Raw genomic sequence first — 14,642 nt, 5'->3', positions numbered from 1 at the left:
AAAAAAACGAAACTAAAATTTATTTTGATCATTACAAATTGAAAATCAGTTTTAATAATAAGTTTCAAAAATGATTTCGTGTGAAAATAAATCTTTTAAAATTTATATTATCCAAGAAAAACGTCGTTGTTTATGTCACCTTTATATGAAATTTCTCCTAACAAACAGAAGATTAAGTTTTTAAAAAGTTAAAATCTAAAAAATATGTTAGTTCCTTGTATTGTGAGAAAGGAAGTATAATTTTTTATCAAAAAAGACACTCGTTTTTAATAACACGATATTTTTTAAACGTAGTTATCTTTAAGATATATCAATAAAAAAACTCAAAATCAATTCTTTAAAATCAAGTTAATTCAAAATCAAATTTTCAAAACCGAACGTACGTTTAGCAGCTAGTGTTACAAAATATTGACAAAAGTCCAGAGATCTTTTTTTTTTTTTCCTTTTGGGCCAAAGTCCAAGGAGTCAATACCATGGACCTGAACCCATTACCTCGGTTCACATTTATGATTTAATTTGGTGAGATAGAAATAACACAAACTAGTATAAGAAACAGTAAGAAAATATTTATTATCTGGTACAATAAAACTTGATTTAAAATAGACTAAATCCTACTAGTACTTTTATTTTATTTTTATCATTTTAATTAATTTTTATCCTTTTTTAATTTGTTTATTTTTATTATTTTTCACTCAAATATTTATTATTTTACTTATAGATGACAACAGGTTGGATCGACTACAAATAGAGTCTACCTGCAATTCAACTCGCAAAAAAAATAATCATTCACAACCTGCATATTTACTTGTCATGTACCCATTTAAAAAATATCGGCGGATTTAAAAAAAATCCGCGAATACTTGTGGATTGTATGTTCACAAATATTTAAAAAATATATATATTATATAAAAATTTCAAATAAAATTATAAAAAAATTAATATAATATAATATAAATTAAAATTTAATTTTAGTTAAATAAAATATAATTTTAATTTTAATTTTAATTAAATTTAACTTAATAAAATAAAAATTAAATTTTAATTTTAATTTTTTATAAGTAAAAGTCACAAATAATAAATATCTATGAATATTAACTAAATTTCATCTATATATACATACGTGGATATTTTTGTCATCTTTATTTACGCATTCCTATTTACACATTTTTATTTCCATCTAATTTATATCTCACCACAACTGAACAAGCCTTTATTGTAAAAATAAATGAGACTCAAACAACCCTTAATTAACACAACAACCTCCCGTATAATTAACAAATATTTTATAACCCATGACTCATATCAATTTTTTCAAATATTTCAAACCATTTTTACTAGGGTTTTATATTATATAACTGATAATTTAAATGTAGGTCTAAGTCTTGTAAAAAATAAAAATGATAAAGTTAACAAATATACAAAAAAAAATATATTCATAATTCTAACTCATTGTTTCAATTTTTTAGATTAAAAGTTCTACCAATATATTTATATATTATATTGATGTATCTTTTAATATCTAATTTTTATATTTTTTTATTAAAATTAAATTGTGAGTCTAAATTTCCTAAAAATAAAAAAGTTAAGTAAGATATAAGATAAAAAATTATAAATTTTGAGAATAAAACGATGTCAATCTTTTAAATTAATTAAAGTCAGTGTAGTATATTTTTAATAATTTTTACCTCTAAAGATCTATCGGTGATCACTTCAATATAGAAGAAAGTTGCTCTACCATAAAAAAAAATATTATATATATATATATATATATATATATATATATATATATATATATAATTTGTTAAAAATGGACTTTAAGTTTAACTCAATCCTACAAAAGGATTGTATCCACTTATATAAGTTGGCTAGGATAGGCTCTAAATTAACTATGATATCATGTTAGAAGTAGACTTTAAGCCTAATTCAAATCCACAAAACTGGTTTATAAGGTGAGAATTAGGGGTGGCAATGCAGGTCGGCCCGGCCCTCATAAGGCCCGCACAACGCGGGCTGCCCCGCCCTGTCCCGCCCTGCATACTTTATACGGATTGAAAAAGCTGGCCTGCCCCGCATACTCCTTGGCCGCGCAGGCCCACGGGCCGACCCATTTTTTTTTAACTTTTTTTAAACTTTTTAAAATTGTTTTCTAAATTGTTTTTTATTTTTATGATAAAACTTTCAATGTTTAAAAATTGGAAAACTATAACAAGTTCACAAAATTAAGTAAAGATTTTAGAGAATTAGATGATAAATTGATAATTCACATAATACTTTGTCTTTTCCAGTTATACAAGAATTTGAAATGTTAATGCAAAAGTTCATAAAAAAAGTAATTAATATACATAAGTGCAAATTTTTATTTCTTTTAGTTTTATATGGGTTTGCAGGCTGGCCCATGCGGGTCTCTGCGGGCCTGCGGACTCACTACCCTAGCCTGCTTCGCGTTTTTTTCAAGGGCCTGCGAGTCAGTCCGACAGGCCAGGTCCTAATTGCCACGTCTAATAAGAATTGCACCCACTTATATATTGTGAATTGACATTATCTTTAATTGATGTGAGACTTTCAACAAATTTTGAAGTAGACATTAATTTTTGAAAGGAAAATTTTTGAAGTGGAAATAAGATAGATAATTGAAGGTTGCATTATTAATAAGAAAAGTGAGTCAAAGAGAAAAGGTGAGTGTGGGGGGAAGCATCTTTACAACGACAAGTCAACCGGGATGCTCAGCATTACAATACAGAGACAACAAACAAAAACACTTTTGAAACTACCAACCAATTTTTCATATTCCAATTTAGACTGCAGACAAAAAGAAACCCCAATAACATCAAAAACCAATGTAACATATAACAGTACTCTTTATTCGCCCACTCTGCTTTCTGCTCTCATACCTGTTACTGTTACCTGCTGCGTTTCCCTCTCCCTTTCCCTTTACGTTCTTCACCACCTTTTCTGTCTCTTTCACTCTCACAATTTTCACATACCTAAACATGCAATATTCTTATTTTTCCTCCACGTAAACAATTCTTCTCACCTCACTCATCATGTCACTTCACACATTCCCAAGCTCATATATGCATAACAAACATTCTCACATTTCAAGGATTCCCACGTTGCACGGACATTAATTATTTTGTGACAAAGGTTAAATAGTTCTAATCACAATTCAAGTTGACGTTTAGGTAAGAATGTCAGAGCGGTTAAGGCCGCTGGTTTGTTAATCAAAGGACAGGTTGGGTTGAAATTTTTAACTCATCAATTTATTATAACTTGACTTATTTAATCCGTCAGTTTAGCGGACTAAAATGGATCATTCTGTCCTAGCCTGGTCTGCTAACTTTTTTTTTTAATTTTTTAAATTGTTTTTATGTTTAAAATTTAAAGTAATTAAAAAAAATATTTTTTACATTATATATATATATATATATATATATATGTAAAAGATTTATAAACAAAAATTTTAAAAAAATTTTAAAAAAATTTTAAAAAAATATAAAAATGGGGGAGCCGCCTTCTCGTCATAAGACGGGTTGCATATTCAACCCGTTTATTTGTGGTGGACTAGTCCGACCCGATCTATTTTTTGACGAACCACAAAGACTGGGTCAAAACAGATTACACTGACCCGTTTTGTCACTCCTACTCCTACTCCTACGTTTAAATTCTTACACTTTCAAGTAAAAAGATTTGTGTCGAGAATTATAGTTTTTAATTAATAATAAATATGTATTCATAACAATTAGTATCGGATAACAATTAGTATCGAAGTTAAAAGCAAAAATTACGAGTTGAATTTCGAAGAAAAGTTGCAATCCAAGTATCGGATTCCTGAATCACCAATGATACAACTTTTTAATCTAATTTAGATTTTATTTTTCAATATGATGTAATATAAAAGTAATTCAAATAAAAGTAACAAAATTATATATCATATTAAAGAAAATAATGTAAACTATTTAAGAATGTTGAAATGTTGAAATGAATTCTGAATGTAAAATCTGTACTATTTTCCAAAATTATATTTATAATATTTAGAACTAAAGTAGTTTAATTAATTAGGGATATTTTATTATAACTAAAATAAAGTAGTTATTACAGAGAGAGACAATGAAATTTTAAAATTAGTTTTATAGAGAGAGTATAGATTAATAAAAAAACAGACTGAACTATTAATAACACTTTTGTTTTATGTATACACTGATAGATGAGGAAGATATTACACTTTTATGGTAACAATTTTTTGTATCCGTAACTTTTATATGATTATAACTTTATTAATACCACTTTTACTACCTATTTTTTATGTTATCAATTTTTATGTCATTTTTTTTATAGTATGACTGCAATAATATTTCGCTAGCGTATTTATTTCAAAATATATGCAGTTTTAGCTTTTAAAAATACTAAATTAATTTATGCTCTTAGCTCATAAAATGCAAATTTTCATTCATAATTTATTTAATATTTAATGAAAAAAATATTGTGTTAGTTACATCTCATAAAAAAGATGTATTTATTTTCAAAAATAAGAATAGTTTAATGAAATATTTAAGAAACATATTTTTCTTTACGAAAAAATACTATAAATTATTTCTATCAATACTTAATTAATAAAACATAATTTTACATTTTTATTTTGAAATTCCCAATTACTCGCGTTAACTTAATGTCCGTGCACTGTATATAACTCGGAACCAAACGACCAATACACTTTAAATTACAATTAAATGTTTTTGTGTGACTATCTATTGTAATTTAAATTTAAAGTTAAAGTTCTTATTAAAATCAAATTAAGATAATTGAATTCCAATTGATTATATTGGCATCAAACTCTATTTTTTTTTTTTAATTTTAGGATTTAGGGGATTAAATATATTACATGTTTTAATAATATATTTTATTATTTTGATGTAATACAAAATTTGACCGTTTTGATTATTGATATTAAGATTCATTGTTAAGTTTATCACCTAAAGACAACCATCCTAAAATTTTGAATTGAAAATATGATAAAATTAAAATTTTACAAGAATCATTTATATATTTTATATAGTTTTCTTATAAATTAATATGTTTAACTTTTGTGATATTTTTGAAATATTGGGTCATTTACACACACAAAAAAAAAAATGTTTAAAGAGACTTATGAGAGGGAAAATCTCACATAATATACAATGTCTTTTAATTACCTCATTTTATTCTGTAAATTCAGAATTCATTTTTCCGAAAGTTGAATTTTGAACTTTGATTAATTGAAAAACTGAATGTTGATCTGAATTTTTATTTTCTCTTCATTTAAAAATAAATAAAAAGAGACTTATGAGAGGGAAAAGTTGTCTGTAAAAGATAACACACTTTAAATTCTGTTTTCATGAAAAAAAATTGTTATCTATATATAAATTATAAACAAAGGAAACAATATACTAGGGAAAAAATGTTGGAAAAAATAAAAGAGAAAGGTCCTATATTTTATATTGGTAAAAGAAAAATACATGAAATTGAGAAGTCTGTATACCAAATTATTAAATTATTAAATTAGTAAGTGATTTTAAGTACAGCTCAATTTTATAAAATTGATATTTTAATTATATATAACAAATTGACTTTATATTTAACTGAGACGTGAAACTTTGAACAAAAATCTTAATTAAAAAATAAAACAATGAAATAAATGTACCACAAACAGTAGTAAAATATTTAAAACGATATCTAAATGAAGCTAACATATATATTGCAGACATCATAGTCACAAATATGGTCCTCATAAAAAAAGAATCCAATGCTTTTTAAAATCCCAATATTTGCACCTTATTATACCCATCCCCTCTATCGTATATCCACCAATGCCACTTTATACTCAACACATCCTTACGTCCCCATAACCGAATATCGATCTTCCTCCCATCACAATCTCTCACCATCTACACCTCTCATCTTTATAGTACGTTTGGATACAAGTAATTTCTTTTTTTTAAGGAATTTAAATTTATTTATAATAAATTTTTATATTTGGATAAATAAATTAAAAAACATTTAAAATACAAGCATTTTCTTTTAAATATTTCAATTAGTAAAAATTCAAATATCTTCAAAATAGGTTGAATTTAAAATTCTTCTCACTCAACCTCGTACTTTGGACTCTCTGGTAGAGTTGTCAATTTGACCCAGTTCATAGGCTTGACCTTGACCCACGTGAGCTTGGGTCAAAAAATCTCATAGGGCCAAAAAGTCCCACATTAAAGAAGCCCACAAGGCCGGACCAACAACCTAGACGGACGGGTCGAGTCGACAAAACTTGACGGGCATGACCGGTCTGTATGGGTAGTTGGGCTAATTAGGCCTGTCTGAATCGTCAGGCTAGCCCGACCCGTCTGGATCGTTGAGTCAGACCGTTCCTATGGGATCGTTGGGTCGGCCTGGTCCATCTGGATCGTCGAGCCGTTTCCAAATTTATCATGAACTCAAAACATAATTAAGCCTAAAATAAAAATTGTTAACATGAAATTTTATCACACAAAAAATTGAATTGTTTTATCCAAATAAGAAATTGAAATGTAAGATATTTTAATTTCTTTATCTAAACAAGTTATTTGGAAAATGTAGAAAACTTAATTACAAGCAATTCAAATACAATACATTTCAATTGCTCGACATTGTTTAAATGTTTCATCCAAACACAAGATTAGTGTTCCTTTATACAATTCATATCAACAATATTAAATGTGATTGCAACAAGATCTTTAGAGAAGGGTTACCAATTAAACTTGATCTCAACTTATAAAAAGGATTTACATTACATTTAAAAATCTAAGATAATGAGTTTATCCATCTTCTCTTCTATATTATATATCGTTCAATTTTCTTATTTTTATTTAATAGAAAATTTAGACTCACACTTAAACTTTACAATACCATATTATTTGCGGCAATGTGTTTTTTTTTTTTTTTGATAGTTAACATTTCCAGGTTACCATATTTTTTAACGGTCAAATAAACACCAATTTAATTGACTTAAGAAAAGTTGAGTTTTCTTTTTTTCCACTAATTAAGTTAGGAGCAAATGATGAAAGAAAAAGCCTAATGATTAAGATTTGGTAGCAGTGAAGATAAAAAAGGTTAATATAATTAAGATTTAAGACAAAGTGGTAGGTAGGATACATTGTAAAGATGCAAAACCATCATGAAAACATTTCATTACTTCATTATTACCAAACCAGATGGCGTAACAGTGATCAATGACCAATAGTTTCTGCTGATTTTATTTCATATAACACCACAGAGTGCATGTTTTTGAAAAATGGTCACGTTAAGTGTTAACTAATTACAGAAAGTGAAAATTTTCAGATGAAACAGGTTCGAACATGTATCAAAATATCAGTTTTATTACATCATTTAAAAACGTAATTTTACCTTCAAAGCAACCATTTTTTTATTCTTAAAACCACACACGAGAAGGATGGGCATAAACACATTTTGGCAATTAACGTTTATCATTCTTAATGTTTTGTCTGGTTTCTTTAGTTCTGTAAAGCTGCGTGAACAACAAAATAAAAAACAAAAAATATGCAAAGAGAGCGTGTGATAAGGACTCATCGTGTTATTCTTATCACAACAAACATACTTCAACTTGAATCCAATGCCAAGAAAGCACAAAAGACAAATAAATTGTCAGAAAAAATATAAAGCTATATCTAAGTACATGATTAAAAAAAAGTACCACCCCATTCTAAAAGTAGAAATTTTAAAAAGATGAATAGCTCCATCACAAATTCTATTTACTAATCTCGTGTTTCACTTAATTTTCAAAATTAAGAAAGAAGGAAAAGATAAAAGATTAATCTTTACTCTATGTATTTTATTTAGCATACTATATATATGTTTCACAATCTTCAAGTTATTATTATTTAGTTAAATGATTATAATCACTCTTTATATCTTCTAGTTTCTTTCACTTTTAAATTAGCAAACCCTTCATAAAACACATAAAAAAACAATTTTTTATTCACTTCACATATCTAATACATGGCATGTATATTTCTTGTTTACTTTTAAATATTTTATATATACTTTAATTGAAATATATACTCGGTGACTTAAGAAACATTGTTGCATCTATTTAGCTGCATTTATTGTTTAATGTTTATATCATAATCAATTTTATAACTATATTTTATGTATATCTTATTTAACAATAGTTAAAATGAACTAAACATAACTAAACATTTTCCCTATAATATATCATTCTTTGGTTTTGGTACTCATAAAAATTATTTATTTTAAAATTATCATTGTAAAATTACTGATTTGGTTTGTTATTTTACTTCAGTCATTTTTCATTTTTCCGTGTTTGTCCTACATGATATTTCAGTAATTTCCTTTCGGCATCTGCCATTTCTTTTAGATGAACAAATATTACACATTTAAAATGAAAAATAAATATTAGAAGGAATAAAAGATAAAAAAAAAGTAAAGTTTTTGACAACGGTATTTGAAAATAAAAATATTTTTACTAGGTCCACAGCAGAAAGGTGTGATAGTATTATACATAGAGACAAAAATCAAAATATATTTAGATTCGCCTAGGATTATTTTTATTTTATTTTATTTTTTGTCTAGCTAAGTTGTCAGAAACTAGCATTCAAACAATAATTAATAATCGATAACTGATCTACAAAAAAATCAATGACATTATGAAAATTAATTAACTGCATTAAAACTAAATAATATAAATATAATGTCATATATATTTGTAAAATGTAGCTACATAAATATTGAGATTCTGGAAGGTCACACTCCCTTTGGGAAGATTGAGAATATATATGATAAACAAAAGCAAAATTAAATGTATATTATATATTATAATGAAATAAAGAAAAAGGAAAATGCAGATATATGTTTGTAAAAACATATGGAGCTAACCTTGCCAAGGGTTTTGGGTTTGGTTATGTTGGGAGTTCATGCAGTTTCCCATGCCAGCGATGTTGAGAAAATCAGTGTGAGAGAGGGGTCGAAGACCCAAGAAATCTCTGGTCATGGCCTCATTGTAATTTCCTCCGCCGGCGGCACCACCACCGGCACGGTCATCAGCGGCGGTTGTTTTGGTGACAGCAGCATTGAAAGGGTCCTCAAAAGAAGTCCCTTCAAAAGGGGAAGAGAAAGAGTTGATAACATGGTGAAGGAGTGATGAAGAAACACCAACGCCAACACCAACACCAGAAGCAGGAACAGCTTTATTCCCGAAAGGTACCAAGCCATGGGGAGTGGTGGTGTTGGAAGTGGGGGTCATCTGGTCGTCACGTGAGGACAAATTCAAAGAGTCAGCAGACACGTGAGCCTGTTGGTGGGTCCTAATCATGGAGCCAGTTTTGGTCATGGTAGCTCCCATTTGGGCTGCTTTCTGCAGCAACGCTGTGGCTGACATGTGAGGAGGGGAAGGTGCTGTTGGGTAGGGAGGGAAAGTGGGACCACTTCCACCACCACCACCACCTCTAGGGTTAGGGTTTTCATGGAGACCGCTCACATGATCCTGCTGAGAGAAGAACGAGGAGGAGGAGGAGGAGAGATCAACGGTGGAGGGTGGTTGTCCAAGCCATGGGGGCATGAAACCTTGTTGCTCTTTCTTCAATGGGAAATTGTTACCACCATGGATGATATCTTGATGATGATGAGAGGATGAAGGGATGACTACTCCTACTCCCGCTGCAGGTGTTGTTGGAGTTGAAGCTGAGTTGCTGGGAATGCCTATGGCAATGTCCATGCCTGTCACAGATCTTGCACTCTCCTCTGCTAATGCATCACAGAAGGCTCTGTGGGTTATGAAACTGTCCCTCCTGATTGTCATAAACAAATACAACCAAACCCATGTCACTAAAGCACAAATTTTCAACCTTTCTCTTTTCCCAACGCCTAAAAGACATATACATACACACTCCATGTTTCTTAGGCACCTGGCTGCCACATTCAAATATTCTCTCTCACAAGGGTGGTGTAGTTATAGTTAGGTATATACCTATATATATAGTATACAACTTTTGTTTATTGTGTCATCTTCTTCATTGTAAGAACGTGTTGTAAAAAGTTGAAGAAATGTGGTGGAATTTTGAGTCAACCTCGGATTCATATGCTTCATAAATGAATGATGTAAAGTGAAGTGAAGCCATATATATATATAGAGAGAGGTGATGGGTTTAGGTTAGTTACCTTGAGAAGAGAGTTCCACAGTCACATCTGTACTCTCTTGTGCCACAGGTCTTTGAGTGAGCTTTCCAGTCTGATTGAACAGCATACTTCTTGGAGCACTTGTCGCATTTCCACTTCTTCTCGCCGTGCTTTCTGCAGAAGTGCTTCTTGATGCCAGTTAGGTCCCCCAGGGCCCTTGAAGGGTCGTGGTGGACGCAACTTGCTTCTGGGCACACATAAACCTTCTTCCTTATCTCCTTGCTCGTTCTCTGCTTCAGCTTCCATGGTAAATTGTGCCCTCTTCTGTGAAGTTGCAGATTCTGATCTCTTTGAAACCCTTTGTTGCAGATCTCACAGATGAACCTGTTTGTGGCCAAGAGAGTCTTTGGAGACAACGCCACAACTTCAGCCTCCGGGTCTGAATAAACAATTAACAAAATCCAAACACCAACCCAATTCAGATAAACAAGACAAGGACATACAACAAACAAACCAAAACCAAAACAAACTTTGGAAGTTTATAAAAAGAAGAAAAAAAAAACCTGGGTTGCCTGGAAGGTTTCTCTTTTTCTTTGGTGGAGCCTGGGTTTGAGTTGGTGGGCTAGCAAAGTATTGCTGCGAGTAATCAGAACCAATTTCGGTTCTGTTGCCTGAAGAAGCACTAGCTTCACCGGATGCAGAAGTCAAATTAGACATGGTTTTTGGAACATCAAATCAAATCCTTCATCGTCTTTTCTCATATTTGGACCTTTTTGAATTGTCACCAGCCATAGCTAGATCTGAGTTTTTCTTATGTTACTACTCTTGCTACCTTCTGGGATCGATCAAATGACACCTAAAACAGACAAGGAAAAGGCTGGAACTGGACTAGTGAGAAACGAACAGAACAAAGAGGCAAAATTGACACATATATATGGCCCCAACAAAGAAAAAAAATAGTATCAGTGAGAGAAAAATGAAAATTGAGAGAGTTTCTCTACATCTGTGAAGTGAAGCAAATACTATAAACTTAATTCATGGTTTCTCAAACTTGTTTGGCACCAACCCAAGAGACAATTCTTGTTTTTTGTTTTATATATACATACAAAGAAAATCCAGTGATATCCACACTATAATAATATGAACAAACAAAAAAAAAAAAGTATAGAACCAGCTACTCAAAGCTCAAAATCAGAGAGAGGGAGAGAGAGAGAGAGGAAGATGAGAAGAAGTAGTATCTCCCCTCTATGTCTGAGGCAGTGAAAAACAATACCAGAAACCACATACCAAGGAGAACCCTATGGCTAACTCTGACGTTGCGCTTTTCTGTCTTTTCCTCTGTTCTCTTTCTCAAACACCAGAAAAATCTTTTCCTTCTTTATTGTTTATAATATATGCTGCCTTTAATCAAGCTCAATTATTTTTTGCTACAAAGCTTTGTTTATACACAGTTCCCTCTCACTCCCCTTTCCCTTATATCGTAAAGTAAGCAGAAAAAAGGGGGTGGAAAAGCAAACCACGTAAAAAGAGAGTATCATTTGTATATGCAGATAGATAAATAGATAGATATAGTTGATATAGTTGTATACCACAGGCACTTAGAGAGAGAGAAGAACAGAGAAAGAGAATGACAGAAAGAGAGAGAGAGAGAGAGAAGTTCCCTTGTTGTGTTACTCAACATCATTGCAAGTGGACCCTCCTTGCTTTCTAAATTTTACAGTGACACACATGATTGATTCATTGATTAAATTCCAACCAGCATGGCTAAAAGCTTCTGAGTTCTGCCCTTAATTCTTTTTCTATTCTTCTCTCCCACACTTCCTCCCATCATCACTGTAACTATTGCTGCCCATAAAAAAAAAAAAAAAAAAGCTCAAATTTTCCGACATTTTTTGCATGGTTACACTCAAGAATTTTAACTGGTGTGTGAAGAGACACACATATATGATCCACATAGACAAAGATGCCTAACGTACCGAAATCCATAGCGTCCCCCCCTTATCTCAATCTCTGCATCTTCTTCATATGTGTTCCAATACAATCCTTTGTCGGCCTTGTCTTTTTCATTTCGTGATGGTCTTTATCAGTATTAAGATAAACTATTAATGCTGCAACAAATAGTACACACCTTCAACTCTCCCACCCTCTTAGTTAGGTAACATAAAATTTTACTCAATCAATTTTCAGACTAACCACGCTTGCAATAACTTATACCATTAACATGTTTGAGTTTCTTCTCCTCTCACTTATACAACATTATGAGTTTCATCCTCAGTTCAAACGACTTCTGCTAACGTCGTCATGCTCAAGTTGATTCCAAAATCAATAATAGAAAATGAACCATCACTCTAAATGAAACTCCTTGCTTCCATGTGTTCATAATCTGTTGTGTATTGACTCCTTGACCGGAATTAATTTTGTTCTGTTAGTTTTCTATTCCTGCATTGGAAGAAGAATTTTCAATGATTGAATATTGGACTTTTTACTTTGAAGTCTTGTGGTTTAGATGAAAAAAATAAATAAAGTGAAGTTAGCTTGGAATAGGACACTTCCACTGTCTATCACAAATAGATCTGGCATCTGACAAACACTATAAATATAAAATTAAAGAATTTGCAAATAATGCAAATATTCAACTTTAAGAGTCTTGTTGACGTATGTCTGGTTTGGTTCTCCGGCTTGATTATGTAATTAACATAAATGTTTTTAAATATATTACAATTTCATTTATATATAAAAATATAGTTAGGAATTAAAGTGTGAGTCTAAGTCTTACATCGATTAGAAATGAGAAAGTATAACATTATATAAGGATAAAGACCCACCCATAAACTCATTGTTTTGAAGTTTTAGGTTGAGAATGATTTCAATAACTTATATGGTTGAGTTTAGATTTCATTGATGTTGTGTCTTTGAGGTATAATTCCCTCTAAATATTGTTATTTTTACAACAGAAAATCCATATGAATATCAAACTCATAAATTTATTTTATATTAAAAGCGATAAATTTATTACTTTAAAATTTTATAATTTACGTATATCGTTCTTATTGTATTATTTTTACGATAATTCTCCCTCCAGAGACAAGTCTTACGGTGGATATGTTGGTACAGCAAAACTACATTGTTTTATTATGTTTGTTCAGCTTTCAATGAGGTTGTCTTGTGTGCACCACGTATTAACTTTAAAAAATTAGCAATAGAAAATTATTTTCTTTTGTCATTATCTTGTTTTATTGTTTTATTGTTCCATGATTAAATGGGATCTTGCACGACCAAGACACAATGTGCACTCCCAGCTCATTTGTGTCATTAAAATAATATTTCCCAATAAAAAAAAGTGAATGAAGGTGAATGTAACATCATTCAACTCCTACATAAACTATTGTGATAAAATCATTTTACTTATTAAATTAAGTGAAATGTAACTGCCGTTTTATTTACGTACAAGTAAAATACCAAGAAAATGATGTTATAGTATTGATTGGTTGGTTTGAAGAAAAATGGGAAATATTTCGAGATAAACTAAAACATTCAAAGTGATATAAAATATAGTTTTATCATCTTACTTGTAACTTGTTTCAACATAATCCGTTGTCTTTAATTTAAATCTTGAGTATATTACAGATGAAAAGATTTGTTACATTATAATAATTTTATATATTTCAACTTGACAAAGGAAAAATAGTTTTCTTTTAGTAAAAAGTTATCTTTGAATAAAAAAAATAACGAAAAAACTGCCCTCCCACTAAAAAAGTAATGAAAAATAATAAATTAGTAAGAGATATGAATGAACATATACAAAAATATATAAACAGAAATGATATCACAGATTGGCTTACCCTTTTAACTTGACAGTGAAAGGAAAACCAGTTTTTTAATTTTTAATTTTTTTATCAGTAAAGAGGTTTCTTTCAATTAACTACTGGCATGTTGAAGATTTTGAAAGTGAAAAAAATATTTTGACTCCGAAGGATAGAAGAAGTGATGAAGGAAAAGAATGAAGCAGTCAAAATGTGTTTATTCTGATTCCTTAATTTTGCCTTTCCAAGAATGTGAGGTTACGAACAGAAGTTATGGAAACAAAGGAAAGTTGGTTGGAAAGGTGGAGGTGCTGGTGGTTTGCTACGATTCATCATTTTGTGGTAGTTTGGTTTATAAATATGTTTAGCTTTGAAAGTTAGGTTTTGAAGAGAAAGACAAACATGCACTTCCAAAATATTTTTTTAGAAAGTATAGTTTTTTAGACAAGGAGGATCAATTCAAGTGTATGGTCAAAAATTCCACCTTGGTTGAAATGAGTGAGGTGTTACAAGTTGCACAATTAGTCTCTAGCTAAAGTAAGTTGAGTTATATCAATCACATAATTATTGAGAAAGATCGTGACATGTGGTATTAATTGTCTTTTTAAGTGATCAAGTCACAATATGTAATAATGCAAAGACTTCTCCTTTCTCTTAAAAATTTAGAAGACTACAAAAATT

General features: G+C 30.2%; 1 protein-coding gene across 1 annotated transcript; it reads right to left on the bottom strand.

Moving 5' to 3' along the window:
- Positions 1-8,683: 8,683 nt before the first annotated feature.
- On the bottom strand, positions 8,684-11,781 carry LOC114185187 (protein indeterminate-domain 7-like). Its single transcript, XM_028072763.2, has 3 exons — positions 10,722-11,781; positions 10,201-10,597; positions 8,684-9,830 (listed from the first exon to the last, which is right to left on the bottom strand). Exons 1-3 carry the CDS (start codon positions 10,873-10,875, stop codon positions 8,915-8,917), a joined length of 1,467 nt encoding a protein of 488 aa, XP_027928564.2. The 5' UTR covers positions 10,876-11,781; the 3' UTR covers positions 8,684-8,914.
- Positions 11,782-14,642: the final 2,861 nt, after the last annotated feature.

The sequence above is a fragment of the Vigna unguiculata genome, chromosome 5 (assembly GCF_037176805.1).
Source record: "Vigna unguiculata cultivar grain cowpea cultivar isolate G323 ecotype 2 chromosome 5, ASM3717680v1, whole genome shotgun sequence".
Lineage (NCBI taxonomy): Eukaryota > Viridiplantae > Streptophyta > Magnoliopsida > Fabales > Fabaceae > Vigna > Vigna unguiculata.
This window is presented reverse-complemented; position numbering and strand designations above follow the sequence as displayed.